We start from the raw sequence: 22,738 nt of genomic DNA, 5'->3' as shown, positions 1-22,738 counted from the left end.
CTATTACACAGTCCGCAGTCTACACTCTTCTCCACGATCTGCTGCTGTTTGGGTTGCAGCGGAATAGGAGGGTCCACGGTGCGGTCGTGGGGATGGGGGGGTGGTGAAGAAGACGCAGAAGCAGGCGGGGTGGCAGCGGTGCGGCAGTCGAGGGCAGGCGGGCGCAGGGAAGGAACAGCTCGCTCGCTTTGGAGCGCGCCGCGCGTACGGAAGCGGACGCATTGATTGACAATCGCGGGCACGGGGCGCCCCACGCTGCACAGACACGGAGCACCGCTAATCTCATCCTGCACTCGTCTGTGTCGAGAGCATCTCTGCCCAATCCCGGACAGATCATCCGGAGGAAAAAACCAGGGACGGCTCTGCCATTCCCCTGGGCACCGGTGTCGGAGTCTTCTCGCAGAAGAAGCGGACGCGAGCAGCAGCTCCTCGACCCCTGTCCCGTCCTGTCTCTGACTGCTTTCCTTTAGTGATCAGTCCGGGCTGAGCTCTCCTGGAAACGGGATGGACACAAGGTTCTGGTTGCACTTTGCAATCTGAGCCAAAGGAAGATTTGGTCGATTTCTTCTTTTATTTTTGTTTGGTCTTGGAATAACAAGGAACTGCGCCTGCTGCTTTCATCGGGATCCCTCTCGGGTTACCTTTTTATCTCAAGTTCACTATAACTGTGATGCATTTGTGAGTCGAGTTGCAGAACCCTGGAGCATGTTAACGCGACTTTTTTTTTAATTTCGTTTGTTTGCTTGGAATAACGACGAGATCATAAGAGATCGCACTTTCAGGAGTTGCATTTTTGGTGCGTAATCCTTGCGGTGTGTGGCCGCAGAAGTACTTGTGCCTCCCTTTTTTTTTGCGTTTAATGTCCAGTTTTTTTTTCGAATGGAGTAGGTAGTAGGTGATAAACACTCGAAAGAAAAAAACGCGGGGTTTATTCTGTCTTGCCTGGAACGAGCAGGCGGATCTGATGCGCCGATTCTCCGTAGGATGGTAAATGACTGATGGGGAATCATGAACAGCTCTTCTGAACTCGAAGATGGCACTCGGCACAAAAACCAGGTATGTGATTTTACGCACAGGGTTGGGTGAAGGAGTGGTGCATCTGTTGGTGCAGTGTTTCCACGCGGAGTTTGGTGCTGTGGCTCTCGGGTGAATCTCTGCACAGTGTAGCTGCAAATGAGCTTTTCTCTCTCCTTTTTCTTTTTTCTTTTTTTTCTCGACTCCCCCGGGCTCTGGCACTTCTGCTCCTGCCACAACGTCTAAATCCACCCGCACATCACTAAATCCCTGGTTACTTCCAGGCTCCGGTGTGTTGGACTGAAATGACTCAGGTTGCAAACAGGAGAAGTGAGCAGGATGCAGCTGAAATCACGGCAGGGGGATTAGTATATAGAGTGCGTATAGGCCGGTGGATGTTTGCGCATCTTGGCTCCGTCTTCCCCCCTAAAGACAATCTCACATTTCAACCCTTTTGGACTGTGCGTAAATTGAATGCGAATTAATGGCGGGCTCGCGTTTGTGGTGTTTAGATTCGAAACATGGCACACACACACACGCACGCACACACGCACACACACACACACACACACACACACACACACACACACACACACACACACACACACACACACACACACACACACACAACATACGCGCGCACAGACACCCCTCCAGCCGTGGCTATTAACACTCCAGGGCTCTTTAGGCATGTCTTCCGCACGGATGGATTGAGACGGGGAGCGGACGTGCGTGGCGTTGTAGTCAGGCAGGCAGTCAGTCAGGCTCACTTTGGGGAATAGTCGATTTGTTTTCACAAGGTCAGTAGAGGGTTATTGGCAGTCCATAGGGGGAAAGGCGCTGCCCTGGAATCGGATTTCTGGGGCCAATAAAGCTTGGCACCTTTAGGGAACTCACCCAGCCTGGTTTACCTCCTCCTAATGAGACCTCAGGACGGGTTTTAGTCATTTGTACGTCACCACCGGGCAATTATGTTGAGTAAAGTTGCTGGCGTGAACTTCCACAGCCATTGCAAGCAGATGAAATCGTCAATGTTACATTCTTACATGTGTTGGTGCTTTGGAGCAGCGGTCTCTGCTTTATGGTCCGAATAAGTGAGCAGATATGAGGAGAGGTAACAGCGGGGAATATAATTTGGAGTGTAATGAGTTTTGCTTCACAGATATCCATCACCCCCCCCCCCCCCCCAATGCTTTACAACAACCTAGCTCACTCCAAACTGCTCTGCATTATACATGTATTTGCTCTGGGCTGCTCATCAACTCTTGGATTGTGGCATTGAGCACAAGTAAAAACATTTTTCTTGGCATTTTCAAAGCTCGGCAGGTGTCACATGATACTTGGCTTCCTGTCTCCCTGCCCGGTGCTCTTGTTGATGTCCATGGCTTGGTCTGAGTCACTTCTACAGTGGCACTTTGAACCGGGCCTCGTTTCAGTTCTCTGTATAAGGTGTAATCACATTAGTCGTTAGTATCGATTAAGAGGCCTGCAATGAATCTTTCATATATTACAGTTGGCTGATTGTCATGGGAAGGATATGGAGTCCAGTTTGCCTACATGTCTACAAGAACTACTTAAAGGTCACTTGAAAAGCAAATGCAGCTTCCTTGGGTTTTAATGGGATGGGTTTTAATGTGTGTGCCTTGTACATCTAAAAATAAACGAAGCAATGCAAAGAAATCCTTATCTGATGACGTGAATTTAGGATATTAAAGCTTGATTATTTGGTTTTCCTCAAACACACTGAAATGAAAAGAGGTATCTGACTACAAAGGCCCTAGACTGAAAACTCCAAAATATGTCCCATAACCCTCTGGATGACAGAATCAGGAGACGTCGGATGAGACGAGAGGTCGTTGGGAAATGACTAATGCTGCTATCTCTCCCCTCCGCTCCCCACATCTACCTGTCTCCTTCTTCTGCAATTGTTATTTCGCTGTCACACATAAATGTCCTTTTTCTCTGTGTGTGTGTGTGTGTGTGTGTGTGTGTCTGTCCCCGTCTCTCCGTAATCTTGAGAGCAGTAACACTGAGCGTTTATCTCCAGCCTTGCTGTATTGACACAGTCATTTCAGACTCAGTGGGGAGGGATCGGGTAATAGAGATCTCTTGTGGTCTCTGTTTGTTTTGATATTACAAAACCGGCCCCACCATTTGTCTGGTAACTCTACGGTGTTTGATTCGCTGCCGTAGGTGCGCCATCACCCGTGTTGTTTTAGAACAGGCGGGAGGCCAGTAAGAGTGGAATGGAGATTCGTCTGCAACTTGAAAAATATGCCATGAAATGTAATTCACAGGATTATAGAAAACCCAGAGTGGGACTATGCATGCTCAGATATGTGTTTAATTCATGTGTACAGAAATGGGACATTTAGCAGGAACAAAATGGCCACCGTGAGTTACAGAATTATGGTATTAAAGATGGGAAACTGAGATTAGTCAAGGTGGCTGTTCACCATTACCGCCTCGGCAATGTGAGGAATATTAAACTGAAAACTGGGTTTAGAAATCGGCTCAGGAGAAACCGAGTGATCTCACATAAGAAACACAGAGGACAGGGGATGTACTTCTGTGCTGTAAAAACAACAATATTGATTTATTTTATTCGGGGGATGCCAGCTAGATTTCTTATAGGGCTGTCTGTTATGTTTGTTTCCATGTATCATTCTTAAATCCGCCATTAACTGAGTTGTAGCCATTTGTTTGTTTGTCTGAATGTTATGATTTCCCCTCACAAACACACAAACCCATCACGTCTCTACAGGACAATATGTGTCTGTGTCGCCCTCCTCTTCAACACATGCATGGACACATACACACACACACACAAACACACACACAGTTTAGCAGGGAAGCCAGCGAGGCCCAGTGGGGAGGGAGGTAATCGATAACACACTGAGAACTCAAAACTTTCCAAAGAACCAAGAGGACTGTTTGTGTATTGGTAGAAAACAACAAAATACAGCCGCCAGCTCCCACACTGGATTGCAACAAGCTTCACTTTAGAACCGTGGACCAACACAAATACATCAAAGTCTCACAATGAAATCAATAAGTTAGCAAATCACCTAACTATGGCTCGGATCTGTGTCGGGATTGATCAATGTGCACCAGCGCACTGTAACACACCTCACCCCCACATGTGGCAGCTGTGGTTCAGGCTCAACCTACAGGGCTCCATCATCCACACATCTTCCTACAGACATATTATAATTATAGCCAAAACAACTTGTGGAAAACATCTAATTGCAGTTTCTCTATGCAAATGTACAGGAGAGTGGCGAGCATAATTATGAACAAATTGTATAAAGCATCTGTTTGTTGGTGTGGACCTCTAAAGTTTGAACTTTTCTTTAAAATAGTCTGAAAAGTAAACTTATCTGTCTATGATCATAATAATTGTTTACCACATATACTCTATGAGTCTTTACGGACATGAATTTAACATTACAAGTGTTTTGCTATAATTTGTAAGTTTCACAATTAAACAAATACGTTTTTTTTGCTACACTGTAACTATTTGCATGGTGCTGGCGCTATCGTCCATAAAGTTTTTACTGTCCATGCAGAGAGTGACTTTATAGTTTCAGCTGCAATTTCGCTTGCCAACACAAGAACTTGTCTGTCACTATTAAGTCTGTGCACCCATCACTTGGAATCTTGCACATGAGAGCAGCGTTCATGCACGTGCATCCCTACTACACTGCCACAGATGGAATTAATTCTGTGGGAGACACTGAATGCCACTTAGCTAGTTAGAGGAGACATACAACTGGGATGTGGTAACTCTGCTTCTCTCAATCTAGCCAATTATACTCCTTATTGACAAAGACAAACTTGACGTCGCCCAATAGTATTCTAATCTAATTATTACCTTTGAAATGGCTTCATCTATAATGCTATCAACTGTAAAGTTGGACACTAATGATAGTAATTTGCAACTTAGTGTTTTTCACATGGTCCAGTGCCGCATCACAGCTGTAAATCCTGGAAGTCCATATGTCTAGGTTTTAGCATGAACAACAAAACACATAGGTCCTTGTTTATGTTTTCAAACTGTAAAACCACATCAAACCTCATGTAGCTTTATAGACACAACTCTCTTAGACATTAGTATGCAGAGAGGGATCATCGTGACTAGACAACAGCCACAATTTATTTTTCAATGTTCAGTCTATTTGCAAATAATTAAAGTTCATTAACTAAAAGTAAGAGTAAATTGGCAGTCTTCATCATAGCGCACAGCAATTCAACAGCTGCCAGCTTTAACCTCATCCTTTGCTGCAGCTTGTGAAGTCATATGGAAGTTATCATTTTTTGTGATTTGAAAATCGCCACCTATCTTTCTAAATTATAATATGATACATGACATGGTTGTGTTTCCTAGAGTTTAGTATGTAAGACATCTTGGTTACTTGTGCCGCTAATGTATGCAATAGCTTTTCAATCACAGCACAATAGCGGGCCGGGAAGGAGAGTCTGCGACTGTGGCCTGTACATGTAGTCTGCCTGGTTTGGTGGATACCCTTGTCAAACTAATGAACCTGCTGAGCTGGCTGGAGGTATAGGAGGCAGTGTCGACTGGAGCAGAGCGGAGCAGAGCAGAGTGAGTTCCCTGGTTCACTGGGCCTGTAATTTCCCAGTGGGGGGGGTCCTGCTGTGGCGGCGGAGCAACTCTTAACAACTTCAGATTCTGTCTCTCCCGCCCCGCACCGGGGTGTCATCAGGAGAACACCCACCAGCAAAAAGTTTTTCCAGCCCCAGAAGAGCTTCAATCCCCTTGCCTAATCCCAAATCTGAAAATGCAGCAGGCGGATTTGTTGATATATATATACACAACGTCAGCTTCTGAAAACAGGACAATATCACGTCATTTCTCATGGAGCTGTAGTTTTTCTCAGCTTCGCTCGTAGGCGTCTTCCCCGGTACAGATGTAAGCTCACAAGAGGACTCCTGGTGTGAGATGTGTTTAACACTTGTAATGTCTGACGGGAGTGCAAGGTTTTTCTGTGTGTGTGCGTCACGTCTTGTTCTGTTGGTCCAGCTATACATAGATCACAGTTGTCGGCCTCGGTATGCGTTTCACAGCTGCGAGGTATATAAAGAGAGAGTTTGATATACTCGTTATGATCATGGGCTTCAACACCATGTGCCTTCCTCTTAACCAAGAGTACGGGGATGGGAGTGGAGGGAGTTATTTGGTTTATAAAGAAAGAAAGGAAAAAAAACTAAAACAATCCCTCAGTGTCATTGATTTCACTTTGCTTCTGCTCTTCATAACAACACCGCCTTTATATTGGCATGCAACGTAATGAATTTGAAAGCCTTAAGGCTTCACTGTGTTTTTCATCTTCTCTGGACATGTTCATCTCACACAAAACTGCTCTTCTAATCGCCTCCCTTCTTTTTGATCCTTCATATCAATATCATCTTTGTAGCTTTTGGACATATACCGTACTATATATGCTTTTTATTGAAACACATCGCCCTGGTGTTGTTGAATTGTGGGATCTAAACGTAAGTGGCTTCACAGGAGTGCGCGCCTATTGTTAGAATGAAGGCATGCATGTGTGAGAGGAGTGTGTGTGTCGGTGGATCAAAGTGGTAACGAGCAATTTACTGTCAAGTTGTTACGTAAGTGAAGAGTGCTTTTACATAGAAGGTGATTTTGTGCCTTAATGGTGCTGCGTGTTATTTTGTTTTTCTGCTGCATACAGATGGAGCCATTTTGTGGAGCGTGCATGCTTGGTAGCCCGGCGAAGCTGCGGCTTTACTAGTGTGAAGGTTATAAACGGCAGCAGCTGTCCTGTGTGCTTTTGGCCTTGGTCATCCTCTATCTGCCTTTGTTATCTGACCCTCGCTCTCTTCTGTGTCCCTTTTTTTTCTTCTCATTTTCTCCGATTCCCGTATCTCTTGCTGACATGAAGAGACTGGATATTTCAATATCAGATTTCTGGTGGTGCAATGTGGCCAGAAGGCCTTGAGAGGAAACAAGTGAGAGGCGAGGAAGGACAAGAACAAGAAGAATGAAAAGCAGAAGTAAAAGAGAAAAAGAATGAAAATAAGAGACAGACCAGCGAAATAAAAGAGTGACCCAGAGTAGAAAGGGCACGGGAGTGTTGGGAGGTATGAATCACAGTCGGTCCCACATCAGTGTGGAGCAGACGGCAGGCTAGCTGGGGGCACGTGAACCTTTTGCAGGATGAAGCAGATATATTCCAGCTGCTCAAAATCCCACAGCCGTCCAACAAAGGCTTGTTATCAGATATACCACACACTGCCGTTGGAGGGAAGGCAGCCCTTTTTTCCCGGTCGACTCTTGGATCAGTTACAAGCCTCATCACGGAAGTCCCAAAGCATCACCAGGGGCTCAATTGGATCCAAAACAACAGCTGCAATACCAAGCGATTGTTGCTCATTGATTCATAATTCTTGGTAATTGTGTTGATTTTGTGCACTATGCAATGTTTACCTTCCGTGCACCTTTGTCCATGAGAACATGTAGATGTACTTACACATCTGCATTTAGAGTAAATGTGGTTGAGCATAATGTAGATGCTCCCCATAGCTGCTTCCCTCCTGTGTTTGTGTGTCTTTAAAGGAATCTGAAGAAGGTAAAGCTGAGTAGGGAACATTAGGGAGGCACTGCAGGGCAAGGTTATACTCTACCTCCCAGAGCATGTATTGACAGATGTGTCAGCAAGCTGACCTGATGGGCAGGGTTTCACAGTAGAGGAGCTAAAAGTGTTAGAGAGCGAGGGAGGGATGGAGGGAGAGATGGAGACTGGGACAGCTAAGGCATTAGATTTCCATCTGCAGGATTCAGCCCCTCAAGCTTGTTCGTGTGTTAAGACCAGGGCTTACTGATGTTGTGGGGACCTAAATCTGTTTGCACAGGCCCATTACAGGGATATAATATGAATCTAAAAACTTAAATGGGGGGGAAATATTATAGGGTTAAGCTTAAGATGGAGGTAAAGGTTTGGGTTAGGCAAGTAGTTAGAGTAAGTCGTAAGGAAATTAACATGAGGCTGCATCCATTCTGCTATGTTGTCATTGTAAAACTGACATTTCAAACTACAACGATCACTTTTAAACCATGTGCACACTATCCTGCCTGAAAACACATATCACATCAAACTTCTCCCTTTTAGCTGCTCGGAAATTCTGGAGTAGTGTGTACACCAGGCATATCTGTAGGAAAGTTAACGCATTTCCAAAGGAAACCTTGTAGCAGGGATGTAGCCTACGTCTATGTAATGTCCACTGAAGACTGTTTGTGTGTGTGCACATACATACTGTACCTGCTCAGGAGGGAAGAGTCATGAAAGTGGCAAAGAAGACTCGCAAAGGAAAAGATAAATGTGTATATTCCTCAAACTCTGTTATTCCTAAATGCATTGGAAATTACCTGTGAGAGAAAGAGGAGAGGTGAGCAGAGCAAGAAGAAAGAGAAGGGAGGGAACCAGGAAGAGATGAGTGGAGTGAGGGATGAGGGAGACAGGTGGAGTGCGAGACGAGAGAGACGTGTGTTAAAGTCTTCTGTCACCTTGATGGACACTGAGCTGGACCCGTTCCAATGACTGATTGGACACTATCTCCATATCTCCGGCGTGAGGTGTCCAATTTTCTCGCTCTGATTTCAATCTAGGAGTTAAAGAGCTGCATTCATCGGACACTAGAGTCTTCAGCAGATAGCGATTTGAGATTGGGGCACATCCTTGCCACAAGATAAAAAAAAAAAATTGTTTGTGTTCCCCACTCATCATTCATCAATGCTCACAAATACTCATACATGCAAGCACAATAAATGGCGCCCACGCACGAGGGCACTTCCTGATGGGTTACGTGTCCGACTACGCACGCAAACGGGGCAAAGTCTGTAAATAATAAGGGAATTAATTAGACTATGAAAATGCAGTGAATAATTTATGATGAATGGGGAAATTTAATCAAGCAATCAATCTACCCAGGCAACAGCATCTGGAGCAGAAGAATGTTACAGGACAGGGGAAGGGGAAGAGAACGCAGCCGTTACTCAACACAAAGCAGTTTAATGCACAATCACACTGAAAACGGCTGTTATACAGATAATGCCCCGCAGCTGATAAAAAAGGCGAGACTAGTGTTTTGCATCTGGTTAGCGCAGAGTGGGCCTTTTCATCCAGGTATTCAAGTGCCGGTGATTGAGCGGTGATTGAGCTGCGTTGTTCTCTCGAGCTCGCTAGTGTCTCCGAAATCCCATTATTGGGATCTCCTCTGAGCCAAGTAGAGTCGTTTCAGCTGAATTCCGGCCTCGTATATTCACCCGCTAACGACTTGCTTAAGCTAACAGAGGAAACATAATAGCATCATTATGGGCCGGGCAACATCAGGTGTCTCAAGGTTAATGGCAGCATTAATTGAAGGATGAAGGCAGAGCCATACTGTTGTCCGTGTTAAGATGCATCCTCGATGTGTGAATCGGATGCAAAGAAGGAAGGATTAATCATTGCCTCGTTACGTGATGCCATGTGTCGGAAAAAAACGACCAGTTCATTTTCAACATGAGTAGAACATGAAAGATGAAGTGATGCCTTGCACCGAAATGTCAAATCCTCTCTTTTCTAAATGCATCCAAAGCTAAGGCCTATAAAGCTATGAAGCATATCTTCAGTATAATTCATGCAAAAAGCCCTCGAGGTAAAAAACACAGTTTGTTCATTCCGCCGAAACTGATATTCATATTTTGAGAGCAGCCGAATGAGAAGAAAACTACACGATGGAGATTAGGTGACTGACAGGAGGAGGAGAAAAAAAAAACATCACGAGTGATTATAGCTTTAAGCGGAAAGACAATAAATAGAAGTGATGCATGAAAAATATCCAACACTGGAAGGAGGCACGAAAAGATGCATTGACATATTTATTGCAGCTACCCTATTAAACTGTTACGACAAACTCATGGCTAATATATTAACAGACTTATCCACTCACATCCATTATTTATTCATCATCAAAAATTCAATCTGGCAGACTGTGTGCCATTATTCAGATGGGCTGGGGGAAAGTGGCACATTTGAATAAATGAGAATTGTAGGCCTCACCCCGGTGGTTTGTTTTTATTCCCCCGAAAACTTTTAAATGATTCAAACATTGAATCAATCCCCAAAAATTATTTAGGAGGTGGATTGATGAGAAAAGAGAATCCCACCCCTTGCTCACGTAGCTGGAATAATTATATCTTTGGGAAGAAACATTTGTATTGTTCATGTCCCATTAAGAAAGAAACTGCAGCTGATCGGAACTGTTGGAAGTGGCTCCATCTGCCGCGTGCTTTTTTCATCAGCAGAAAAGGAAAATGTTAAGTTTCCTGCACGTTTCTAACTAGCGTCTCATCTCAGGGCGCTGAGCCCCGCCACGGCCGCAGCAGATACAAGCTGTTCACTGTATTTGGTTTGTCTTGTTTCCTCTGGTGAGGTTTTTTGCACCTCTCTGCAATACCTAAGTCTGAATGAGATTGGATATGGAAATGTGGAGTACCGCGGACCAGTAGTTTCTGCTGATGTTGTGGAACTTGGCAGCGCGGAGAACGGGACACATCCCTCCGAGAAACAAACTGTCGCCCTTGCTGACACCTCAGCGTGTGCACAGACACATAAAGCCAGACACATGCAAGCACACACAATCCTCCGTTACGTCATAGGGGGGGAGAAACAACTGCCACACTCACAAAATGAGCAGCTGTAAACCTACAAATTTAAAATGTGGGGAAAGATTACATGAAAATGTCTATTGTGCAAAAGGTATTGCAGGGGGATATAAACGGAAGGAATATACAGGGTACAGTTTAAATCCCTCCATCCATTATCAAACGGGGGGGGGGGGATGGAGCCAAACTCAGCTGACATTAGCTAGGGGGGGGGGCCCACTGGACAAGTCGCTAGCGTTTCCCCAGGTGCACAGACAAACAACTCATTCACACTCACACCTTCGATAATTCAGAGTCGCTAATTAAGCCAACATTTCATCTGACATTAATCGTGTTATTGCCCAAACACGACACGAGCGCCCATATCTCTTCCCCGAGTAGCCACAACCAAATTATTTACGAAAGTCAGTGCTTATTATTAACGAAGAGCGGCTCTCTAGCTTCAGGGTGGACAAGAGGCCAAAGGAGGGCAATCTCATCTACCGCAGATTTCCCCATAAAGAAAGAGCTTACGATGACCCAATGTCAGGGCCAGCACAGTCGCGGTGTTTACTCGTCCTATAATTGGATCCTGATGATACAGTCTATGACAAACGGTCAAAAACACAAGCTCAAATCTTCACGACCTTTAGAAAGATCGACCGATAATTGAAGACAATTTTTGGAAATTATTATTTTGTGGTATCGCGATCTCTAACATTGGAGTTCTCCAAGCCTATAGGCAGTATCTCTAGGTATTGAAAGCAAACAACAACAGCTTCGGTATAGTGTCTCTATCCTTTGATAAAACAGAGGTGCAATATGTTCAGGACCAGTATTTCCTGTCCACTCATAGTGTATGGAGTAGATACCATACAATACGTCCCACAGTCCCTTTCAGTTCAATCAAGCCTATATTAAGATGCATTTATTTGTCCCAAACACATGCACAGAAATGCACAGGCACACTCATGCAGGTAGGGAAATTTAACCTCTGCTTTTGACCCATCTGGTGCAGGACACACAGAGCAGTGAGCGACCATGTACGGTGCCCGGGGAGCAAGGTGCCTTGCTCAGGGGCACTAGACAGGGTAGAGAGAATCCTCTTGGATTTTTGGACAGATCAATCCAGGTTCGTCTTTTTGTTGTTTCTCCGTGGAGTCGAACCAGAGACCTTTTCTGCCCATAGTCCAAGTTTCTGCCACTAGTCCACCGCCTATATATAGCTAAGCCTAAAAACAAAACAATGCAGACCATGAAATCATAATCTTCATTGAGGAGCGATTATTCTTATTTTTTTCATTAATATCTGTCCATATCTTTATTCCCTGGGAAATCTTGTTGAAGTGTTACAAGTTGCCTATTACACCTCCTGAAATCCTTGTTCCTCAAAATTACAAATTCAAGAGGCTGTTCGTGAAAAGATTCATGGCCTTAAACATAAATAAGATTCATGGCCTTAAACAAAAATTTATAAAATGGAGCTTTCTTTCAGTCCAGCAAAGACTGTTTATTTTGCTCAAAATATGTCTTTCATCATCAGGCCCAAGGGGGAGATGTCAACGGGTTTAAAAATTTGATTTTCACCTGAGGTGGACGTTAGAGAGAGTTATTAAAAATATCCTGGATCTCACCCTCTGTGTCAATATTTAGAGGGTTCTTTCTTGGTCCATATCCCATCCAGTTTTCATCAAATCCGTTCAGTGGTTTTTGCTTTGTTCTTCTGACAAACAGTTGAGTGCACACCTCCACCAAGGGCCAACAGAACCCTCAAATTCATCAAGATCTATTTATCTTCCCAAACAAGTCCTGGATCCGCCCCCCTGATCTGGATCGGCACCAAAATTCAATGTGTTTGGTGAGTTTTGTGTAATCTTGCTTACACACAAACATACAAACCATTTAACAAACGCTAAGAAGTGAACATAGCCTCTTTGGCAAGGTGTGACACCACAGAACACTGTCAATGGGTCTTCCCAGTCACTGCTAATCTTAAATCATGTTGTTGTATCCAGACTTCTCATCTGAACATTTCTGCATCCTTAATCTTTTATTTCTTCTTTAACTTTAGATTGTAAATCTTAAATGGACATTTTCTGATTGAATTGTCAGATAATTGGGGACGTGGAGTTCCAGTCTGAAAAAAGCCTGCTATTATAAAAAGCCATTATAGCGCCTGTCAGCACCGTACAGTATCGCAGCCATTTGTCTGTCACCTTTAGTCAAATCTTCCTTACAGATGCAATGACTAATAGATGAAGGTAGTAAGAGACGGGGATGGACTACAGAGAGAGAAAGAGAGTAAAAAAGAAAAAACTCAGGCTGACTTTTTTATTATTATTTATTATTTATTTTTTAAAGAGATTGAATATGTGGCTCGATGGGAACAATACCTGTCACATAACCACTTACAAATCGTTCTTTAGCTTGTTTTTGGTTCATACTGTGTCTTTGGATAATCCACGCCGCGCACGTTGAGTCCCGCGCTCGCTCTCTCAGCCTCGCTCGCTTTGGGGAATGGAATCTGGCAGGCTCCTCACAGGCTCCTGTAATGTGCTAACATAAGAAATCAATCAGACTCACACTATTTCTACAGCCCCTCAGCTCACATTGATTTATCGCAAACGTGTTGAAAATGAAGAGAGAAACTCTTTAGCACCCGCGGGGCACTGTGGTCAAGGGGAGTGGCCGCGAGGAGAGGAGGATGACAGGTCAGGGGTGAGAGGTAAAGGGGGCGGGGGGGGTCATAGGCCGTCATTCACCTCGGGGTCAAGGCACGTGTCCGTCACCAGGCCAGCCGTGCGGAGAACAGGATGTTGATGTCATTGTTCACTTGCGGGGGGCGGTGGTATGTTTGCAGTGGTTCTCCAGTGTTCGGGCGATGACTGCTGCTGTCAGTCTTGTATAGCAGGATGGGGTAGAGGTCACAGAGATGGTGGTGCCTCAGTCTCCCATCAGACATTGTCAGTGCAATAATATGTCCAAGGCATGGCATGGAAAAGTGGGGCTGGGCGATATGGCCAAAGATGATATAGAGATTAAAATGTTTATATTGACAATTAACGATTAATGCCACATTATTATTTCTTTGAAGTGAAGGTTTTGGTTTTGAAGTCTTCTTCATGAACAGAGAATAAAGAAAAATATTTTATAAACTGGAGGTAGATTGATTATGAGCTTGTTCAGACCTGGTTTTAGCCTCCATCCTGAGGGATCCATGCTGGACAGATGTTAAAGTCTGAAAACACATATTTAACGCTGTCGGACTGTGATTATGTTTCTCAGGATGGATGTTTATACCAGGTCTAAACAGGGTCTATATGTTTTGCCATTGAGATCGATTTATATATTTGAATCCTGGTTATATTGCTCTGTCCCACCTGCAGCACGGTATTTTATTCATTGTAAAGTTCCCATCTTGTGTGTTGAGCCTGCTCATATTATTCGAGTTATGAATCACGCAAATCACCTTTTGTGTCATAGTGTGCTTCATCAAAAACTCAACTCAGCTCTCTGCGTTTTCAAACCGTGCCCTTGATTCACGAGCATCCCTGTTAAAACGTGGCATCTCTTTAAAAAGAATCCCGCTGTTTTCTAAACAGAATCATTACCATATTCAAATGCTAATTTGTACCTAATGCATTTGATAATGGATTTTTGATGTTGCTTGTTTGAGTCACTCGCAGTCTCAACGTTTTTTTGAAACTCAAAACAATTTATCTCTCCATTGCCATTCAATTACGAGTCAGAGCAATTTCATATTTCATGCTCAGTCGGCTCAGGGGGGAGAATATGTACAGCGATGCCTCAGCAGTAAATTTGGTTTCCTGTTTTATAAATGTCACGAGTGAAAGGCTTGTTTATCCATTTTGGAAAAAGAAGACAGTCGTGGGGGGGGGGGGGGGGGCTCAATGGTGGCTTGGTGTACTTATATCATGGGCATACGCTTAGAGACACCAAAGGGGGCTGATGGAGACGAGGATTGAAGTGGATTAGGGAGATAGGACAGCACTTCACAGAGAATGTAGTCTTATTTTTATGTTAGGCTTTCACAAAACACTCGTGCGGGGGGGGGGGGGGGGGGGGGGGCATACGTGCGTCCGTGGCCATATGCAGCGGCGCGAGGTCCGCTCTCTCTCTGCGGGGGGGGGGGGGGCTGATTGAAGGGGTTAAAGAGGGAGATTAAAGTGATAATGTACATCTCTAATCCGCAGCACTTTAAGAGGGCAACGAGGCGAAGCCGCCCCCCCCCCCGACCACGGAGCCGGACATGAGACGGGAGCAGCAGTGGCCGTCGGGGTCAGCCGTCGCCACGGCAACAGATTATTCCAGAATAATTATCCGCCATATGTGCCTTGTCACAATTACAAGTCGCCTGTGAGCCGGGTCAACGGTCAAACGCTGATCAGAGTATTCGGGCGGGGGGGAACGTGACCCCTCCGCGCTGTTTATTAGAAGCGAGTTGGGCTTGTCACATCTGTCGCATGCGCTCGCACCATCTCACCTTCACTGTGCTTATTAGCACTTATCCTCCGTCGCTGCCAGCTGCATCACTTTGTCGCAGTGGCTTACTCTCAGTGTCTCTGCACGCCGAGCTCTCAATGGCCCCCTTTTCCCCCCCTCAATAATAAATGTTACAAAATGGAAATCTGGAAATGCATAAAAAAAGGATTTATGATTTCAATCAGAGCACTAAGCTCCTTGAATCGACTTCTTTTGGCTGAGTAGCAAGGAGAGGAAGTGACTGTGGGAGGAGAGTGCATGTGCAAAATGTGAGCTCACGAGAAGCTTGGGGGAAGGGAATTGAAAATATAAAAAATATAAACTTTTCTGGTTTGTTCTCGTGACCGAAGCCTCCATTAGGCGTCCAGACGTTTTAACTCATCACTGCAGCTCTCCTGCAGGACTTTTACACAGAATGCTTCATTTCTCATAAAGCCGTGTTCACACTGGCACCCTGGGAAAAGCTGCAACAAGGTGCTAAGTGGTTTATCCATTATAGTGGATCATTTATTCTGTCACTGCAGCTCATGTGAGAAAAGTCGTTCGAAGTGAGATACCACTCGATGCCGTTTCCCTTCAGGAGCAGAGGTGCCAATAGCATCTTTCAAGATCTCAGTTAATTAATATTGTTAGTTAATAATCAGAGTAATATCAAGTAAAACAGCAGTGATTCTTGTTCTTCTTACCAGGCACATAAAACCGTCTGCGACATGTCATCCTCGAGGTCACCTGTGCTCATCTTTCTTCAGATCGCGTCTCGCCATCTAATTGTGGATTTGGTGTGGAACAGTTTGAGGACCCCCGAGGGACTTGTGCAAAACGTGACAGTGGCTTTAACTGTTATATTTTTTTCTAAACACTCACAATACCTCAGGGTTCTTACTGCCAGCTGTCAGACGGTGTGGAAAGCACAGTGACACCACCTTCCTCTGATCAAATGTGTCACATCCAGCCAGGAAGGATCGCAGGGTGAGGGCACTTCCGACATGTGTGCTAGAGAGGGGGGCCCGGATGTGTTCAGACAAGCCTCTCAAGTTGAAATGCCAATTAAGGCCCCGTGCACGCGCTGCTTTGTGGATATCTGCGGTCTATTAGATTGTCACCCGTCATTATGAGCAGACACTCCGAGCCTCCTGGCATTCTGAAAAAAAAAAAAAGATAATTACATTCTTTCCGCGTCATAATTGCTGCCTTGAAAGTGTCTCTTCCGAGCGCTTCCAAAGCGAGGCTTTTATTTTGCCTCCGTCTCCCGACTACTCGCTCGCTGAGCTCTGCCTTTCTCATCTCTGGTCTGTTGTTTCTCTAGACACTAATGAAGTGGCCTAATCTCCTAACTCCAGAGGAATTGACAGCAGCGCGGCTCGTTAATTAAGTTCCGAGCGCGTCCTTTCCGCTTTTGAAAGTTTCCACATTTTCAGAACGGCCATGTACCTTATAAACATGTCTGCCATAATTACTTGCAGTCGCTTTGTGACAAATGGAGACTTTGCAGGGTTTAAGGATTAACATGTGTTTTTTTTTTTCTGGGCAATGTGTTTATCAATTAGGGGGAATTGACACCAATGTTGTTTAGCGTTGTGAAAAGTTTTGCACCCCTCGCTCATCTTAGCCTGTTTCCATCTCGAACCTGTTATTGTGTAGGGCTTATTAACGAGTTTCCTGCGACAGCCAGGACCATTGTTGCTCATTGCCGTTCAAACCTGCCGGCACATGCGGCTGGGGCTGAGACTGCCGGGTTTTTGCGTAGCTTATTGGTCCCGAGCCGTTGGATAGATTGCGGGGGGGCGGGGGGGGGGGGGTGAAGCAGTCTCGAATGAGGACATGGAGGGGCAGGAGCAGATGGAGGGGTTCATCTCTATATGGTGGATGGGTTTTTAGTTACAGCAAAAGTGAGGGCAGCTTTCCACATTCCTGCTCATGAGCATCGCTGGTGGCCTTTGGCGGCCCACCTTTAATTATGATTCAGGTCATGATGTAGAGAGATCTCTGAAAGGTCCAACACAGTTTGAAACACTAGGTGGTGTTATGAGACATTTTCAACTGATAAATGTAGATTTTCTTTAATAAATTTGGCAATTAATGTGATATTAAAAGCAGCATTAGTGTATTTGACCAGAATCAGAATCAGAATTCTTTTATTTTCCAAATATGTTTGCACATACAGGAAATTGTTTTGGTGTCGTTCGTTGGTGCACTCATCATAAAACAACAATGTAAAAACAACAATATCACATAACAGTCATAATTTAGATCACAGCTCGTGCATGGGGACACATTAAATCTCGGCGTATCACTTTAAGTTTGAATTTGCCTGGCTCCTCATTAGGTGTTTTGAAGTATAGAGTATATACAGATTTTTTTTTAAGCATCTAAGTAATAAACCTACACTTTGTGCAGTGTGATAAAAAACCTGTTAGACATGAGCTCAGTTTGAGTAATTATATTGTTCCGTTCCGGTAAACACAGCGAATAGCTGGTCTGTTCCTTACGGAGCGTGACTGATATTTAGCACCAGCTAACCACACTCCACCATTTTCTTCATGCACTCACTCCACTCTGATTTAGGCCCCTCCATCAGACTGCTCACTGGGATGACATTCTCTGTGACATCGCCCATTGCATTCATGGAAATAAATGACAGATGTAACAGTTTGTTTTTTCCTCTCCAAAAAGTCAAAGAGCAAGATGCTCTCCGGCTCCTCAGTCTCTGAGATTCACACTGAATTTAGATCTTTCCTTTTCAGAATAAAATGTCCCTCCATATTAAATCCTCTTCTACTTGTCTGTGTTTCACCTAAGGCTGTCTCAGTTATTTTTCTATGCAGGGGGATAATGGTGTGAAATGAAGCATGTTGCTTTATGGGAGCTTTTGGTTTATTCCAGACGCCGTCAGACAGGCGAACAAAATGTACAAGATGGTCAGGTTAACTTATTGAATGCATTTTAACCTTATAGGACATATTTGTATTTACTTAAATTAGTTTTTTTCTATATTAGTTTGTATTTTTAGATTTGTCGGTATTTGGTCTGGTCTTTTGTGTGTGGATGAATTGGCTGTGCACTTCTCTTGGCCCTCTTGCTCGCCTTGGTTTGCCCCTTGGGGCCCGAATAAGTTATTCTTGAATTGAGTTGAGATAAATTATGCAAAGTGACAATTGAGGTTGCATATAACTCGGCCCTCAGCAACTGTTAATGGAACAATACTACAAAATTTGCTACAACATCCATTCTACACTGTATTTCAGTGTATGAAGTATCAGCCTGTTGCGTAACTTCTGGACAATGTGGCACATGAGATACAAGTGTTGCATTTAGTGACACTAAGTAGAAGTTACGCTTGCAAGTATCTGTAAGATCAACTTCTTTAGCAACTTTATACCAAAGGGTGAAAATCAATCGGTGGAAACGCAGGTCATGATGACTGGCAAATTCTGGCAGGTAGATTAAATGGATTTGACTTTGTGTAGTTTGAGAAAAGCTCAGTCGAGGTTCTTCAAATACGGAGGATTATTAAGGATTTTTCCGTCGAGAAAGGAAAGAAATGGGAAAGAAAAGAAATGGTGCAATACATTCTATACCAAACATGCCTGTGTGTATCTGCATGGTGTTTAATTTCACACTTCACATCAACAGTTTCCACTAAGCCACTTAGGATTTCCTCATGAAATGGAAAGCAGCACGGGGGTGCTCGCAGCTATCTTCATGTATTTATTGCTCTGGTAGTAGCAGTGTCTCGTGCACAATGCCCTGTCTCTTCTTTTCTAGTTGCTGGGTCATGACTTCAACACACAAGGTTATTTCCGCCATTTCAGTCCATAACTTAGAAACCCTGAATTCAATTCATTCTTAATAAGTGACACAGCTGCACAAACCTTTACCTGTTGCGGACTCGACCTTTAATCCTCTAGGGGAAAAGAAAAAGAGTAAATAAACCCAACACGCTGCGTCAAGTGGCCTCTTAATGGCGTGCACGTATCCCACTTTTTCCAGTACGTCCCGCACTCAGTGACGATTGCTTCGGAAGGGGTTATTTTGCACGGAAATGCAAGAATGCTTCCATTATGCTGAAGGGCCTTTGGAGGAAATTGCTTTTGTATTTTACGAGTAGTGCCACTGCAGCAGTATCGCTACACTGTTGGCACGCTGGGTACCCCTGTATCCGCTAACAGGACTCCAGTCCGAGGAATCTGTCGCTGTCACTTTTAAGGACGGAGCAGATGGATGAGGATGGAACGCAGAGGAGGAGAGGTGAGGTATTCCACTTCATAAAGGAACTCATTTGTTTGTGGTGTTACGGAACAACTTGAGTCCACGATAGGAAAGTTGAGTTTACAGAAACCCACGACCTTAGAAGGCCTACACCCGCTGCAGCTCGACCTCCCCTCAGGGAGAGATTGAACACGCAGCACTTAGCACCCGATAGCACTCGACCAACACATCCTTTGGTCACGCTGTGCACATACATGGACACACACACACGCACGCACATGCAGCTTTTTACATAAACGAAGCACTGCACATATAAACCCTCACCCCTGCACACTCTCACACACACACACATATTCGCAAACAGTGCGAGCAAATGAGCAGACATCACGTTTGTCTCACACCATCAGCATCAAAATCAGTTCTCTTTTTCCAAGGTCAAACTGTCAACTTGTAGGGTATCCGCCGCCCGCCCTCACAGACACACACACCAGGAGAGAGATGGCCACAAAGTCCCAGACAGACAGAGGCACACAAATGAATGCACTCACGTAACGCTGCCATGATATGCGGCTGGAGCTGCAACCATAAGTCATCCTGGGAGGTAGCGGCACCATGAAGTGCAGACACCAGTATCCATAGCATGCATGTATTATTTATGAGAGCGTGTGTAGTTGCACACAGCAATGTATGCAAATGTATACATTGAGGAGAGGCTCTTCATTTCTGCCAGTTAGAAGGAGGGTCCGCCTTATTATCGCACTGCTATTAAAATAGCAAGGCTGTGGGGCGGAGATCCATCTTGTCTTTTAATGGCGTGTCTGTGCGTTTGTCAGCGTGTGCGGCGCATAAAGGTGTGTGTGTGTGTTTGTGTGTGTGTGTGTGTGTGTACAAATGTCTCTCCAAGATATTTGTAGATCCTGAGTTCCGCCGATGCACTTAAGTGTGCTCAGCAACTGCAATCAGGACTGTAAGTGGCCGGCAGTTTCCAAAGGAGAACAAGAAGTGGGGAGTTGAGAGAAGTAGAGGGGAGAGGAGATGGATGTGAGCCTGTGAAGTTAAGATATGATGATGAGAATCATTTTTAATTCATCTTGACAAAGCTAAAGGGAATAGCATCATTATTAACTCCTTGCTATTTAATCTTAGAATAAGCTCCTTTATAAAGACGTCTCTGTTGGTGTGTTTTTAAGCAGCACATGCAAGATGGTTATTCTGCTCTGACGGATTCTCGCTGTTTAATAGGAATGTTTTTTCTAGAGTTGGGTCCCAGCCGGTATCCACTGAACCAAATCCCACTGTGGATTTCATTGCTTCATTTTGGTGCCTGAGTTTTGTCCTGTAATAGTCGCCCTGCTTACAAGCAACATAATCATCACTGTTTGGGTCAGGTTAACATTACATTTAATTCTGGTGGCAACACACTCTCTACCCTGCTCTGGCAGCACGCAACATCAGCCTCCTGTTAAACTCCAGTGGAATTCACACCAAATCGCATTTTACCACGAATAAGGCCCCAGGATCATTTGTTTACTCGTGTGATATTTGGCTCCTTTGCATCATTGCATCGACTTTGTTTCTAATCTCAATCGGCAAAAAATCGATGAAAGCAATTCTGTGTCAAGGAAGCAACACAACAAACTCAATGAAGCACCTGGCGTTTGGGCCTGGTCACATGACCCAATGTTCCCCTTTGCTTCCTGCGGTGTGGCAAATCATGGCGTAGCTTCGTGTGGAGTTTGTTGAACCGCCAATATTTGTTTTTTGTATTTGCGTATGTGTGACTGTGCACCCCCTGCTGAGCACATCAGCCGGCAGTGTGGGCTTCCTTTGCCTTGGTGGAGGGGAGACAATTGATTCCAAGTTTGGAGTTGGAGCATTTGGCAATTTTACCTGAACATTTTATTTTTATTTTGTGTTTATTTATTGCGTTATTGGATTTATGACGATTTTGCACATATTATAGTTAATGTGTCAAAATCCAACTTTCAATTGGTCTTGGCAAAAAAAAAGCAGTTTTTATCGTTGACTTTTTTTTTGCATTTTGTCCCATTCCATTTTACAAGAAACGATTTAGCACCGTTGTCTACAATAACCAAAAAGATACCCAACCCAAGTTTCTACTACCACAGTGGTGCTGCTTTGGCATTCATAAGCTCCCATTAGAATACATCCTGACTCTGTGTGCACTGTTGAGTTTTTTGCTTTTGGCATGTCATGCAGTGGTACTGAACCCTCCCTCACTTGGCCTGCATCCTGCACATGAAAGTTTAATTTCCAGTCAAAGGAAGTCAAGTTTATTTGTAAGTCCCGACATCACATTCAATGTCTCAATAGGCCTTATACAAGCCCACAGTAGCAACAGTTCCTTATTTAGCCAGCTCTATTTGAGGGCAATGGGGAGGAAGAAGAATAAGCGGAATAAGCTAATATGGTTTAAAAAATCCTCAGGGCAGGAAATTCACATAGAGATCTTTCATCTTCACATGGCTGGGAATGGCAGGACCAGTAGCTGGGGAATGGGCAATTAAAAGGAACAGGGAAAAAAAGCTTGTAACGATTAGTAGAAACATGCAGCATTTTAAATGTCGAGATGTTTGGAGCCTCGTCATGTTTAGACTCTAATAAATTAGCTTGAATAGATAAGGGAGCATCAGCAAGAGTAGTCTGTGTCCTGTGAGACGAGAGGCAACAAAACACCCAATCAAAAGAGAAAGCCCTCTTTCAATCTTTCAGTTTGACTTCACGCTCACAAAGCAGCCATTCTGACCTCATAGTAATTGTGTGCTTTATATTAGTCGCTGCCGTGATAGTATGTTTTTGCATTCCTGTGTGTGTGTGTGTGTGTGTGCGTCTCAGGGATGGTGACAGACTCACTCCCTGTGTGTGTGGGCGACTGCAGTGTGAGCTCCAAGGACAGGCAGTGGAGGGTAGAGCGGGTGATTTGTCTCTTAGGATTGAACTCATCTCCCCGGTCTCCTGCAGGCCTCCCGTCCCTCCCTCCCTTTTTTCTCTCCGCATGCTGTCTTATTTTGAAGGTGAAGTGCATTTCTCTCGCCGTTTGTTATGCACACGCCGGAGCTGATGCAGTTCGTTGACTTTGCACAGGATGTGTACTTGAGGAAGCTTTGACTCTTGTTAGACATTCCAGCTGCTTTCAGACATAGAATAAAAGTTTGAACCCCGGAAATTCTGCGGAGGTGTTTTTATGTGAGACTACAAAGGTCTGAATCAGTTTCTCCGGAACGTTTCTTTGCCAGATCCATGGTAAAATGTTTGGAAAATGTCAGATTGAGTCCATGTGAGAATACAGCTTGAACATTTCGAGAAAATCCACAGCAAGCA

General features: G+C 44.4%; 1 protein-coding gene across 1 annotated transcript in view; it reads left to right on the top strand.

Moving 5' to 3' along the window:
* The first annotated feature begins 216 nt into the window (after positions 1 to 216).
* fibcd1b (fibrinogen C domain containing 1b) overlaps positions 217 to 22,738 on the top strand; it is a 115,723-nt gene continuing 93,201 nt past the window's right edge. Inside the window, exon 1 of the mRNA XM_053411902.1 lies at positions 217 to 1,056. Within this exon, the coding sequence (XP_053267877.1) occupies positions 1,009 to 1,056 (48 nt within the window). The 5' untranslated portion in view covers positions 217 to 1,008. The remainder of the gene's footprint in view (positions 1,057 to 22,738) is intronic.

Source organism: Pleuronectes platessa, chromosome 19, assembly GCF_947347685.1.
Source record: "Pleuronectes platessa chromosome 19, fPlePla1.1, whole genome shotgun sequence".
Lineage (NCBI taxonomy): Eukaryota > Metazoa > Chordata > Actinopteri > Pleuronectiformes > Pleuronectidae > Pleuronectes > Pleuronectes platessa.
The sequence above is the reverse complement of the archived record's forward strand: the minus strand, read 5'-3'. Positions and strand labels throughout refer to the sequence as shown.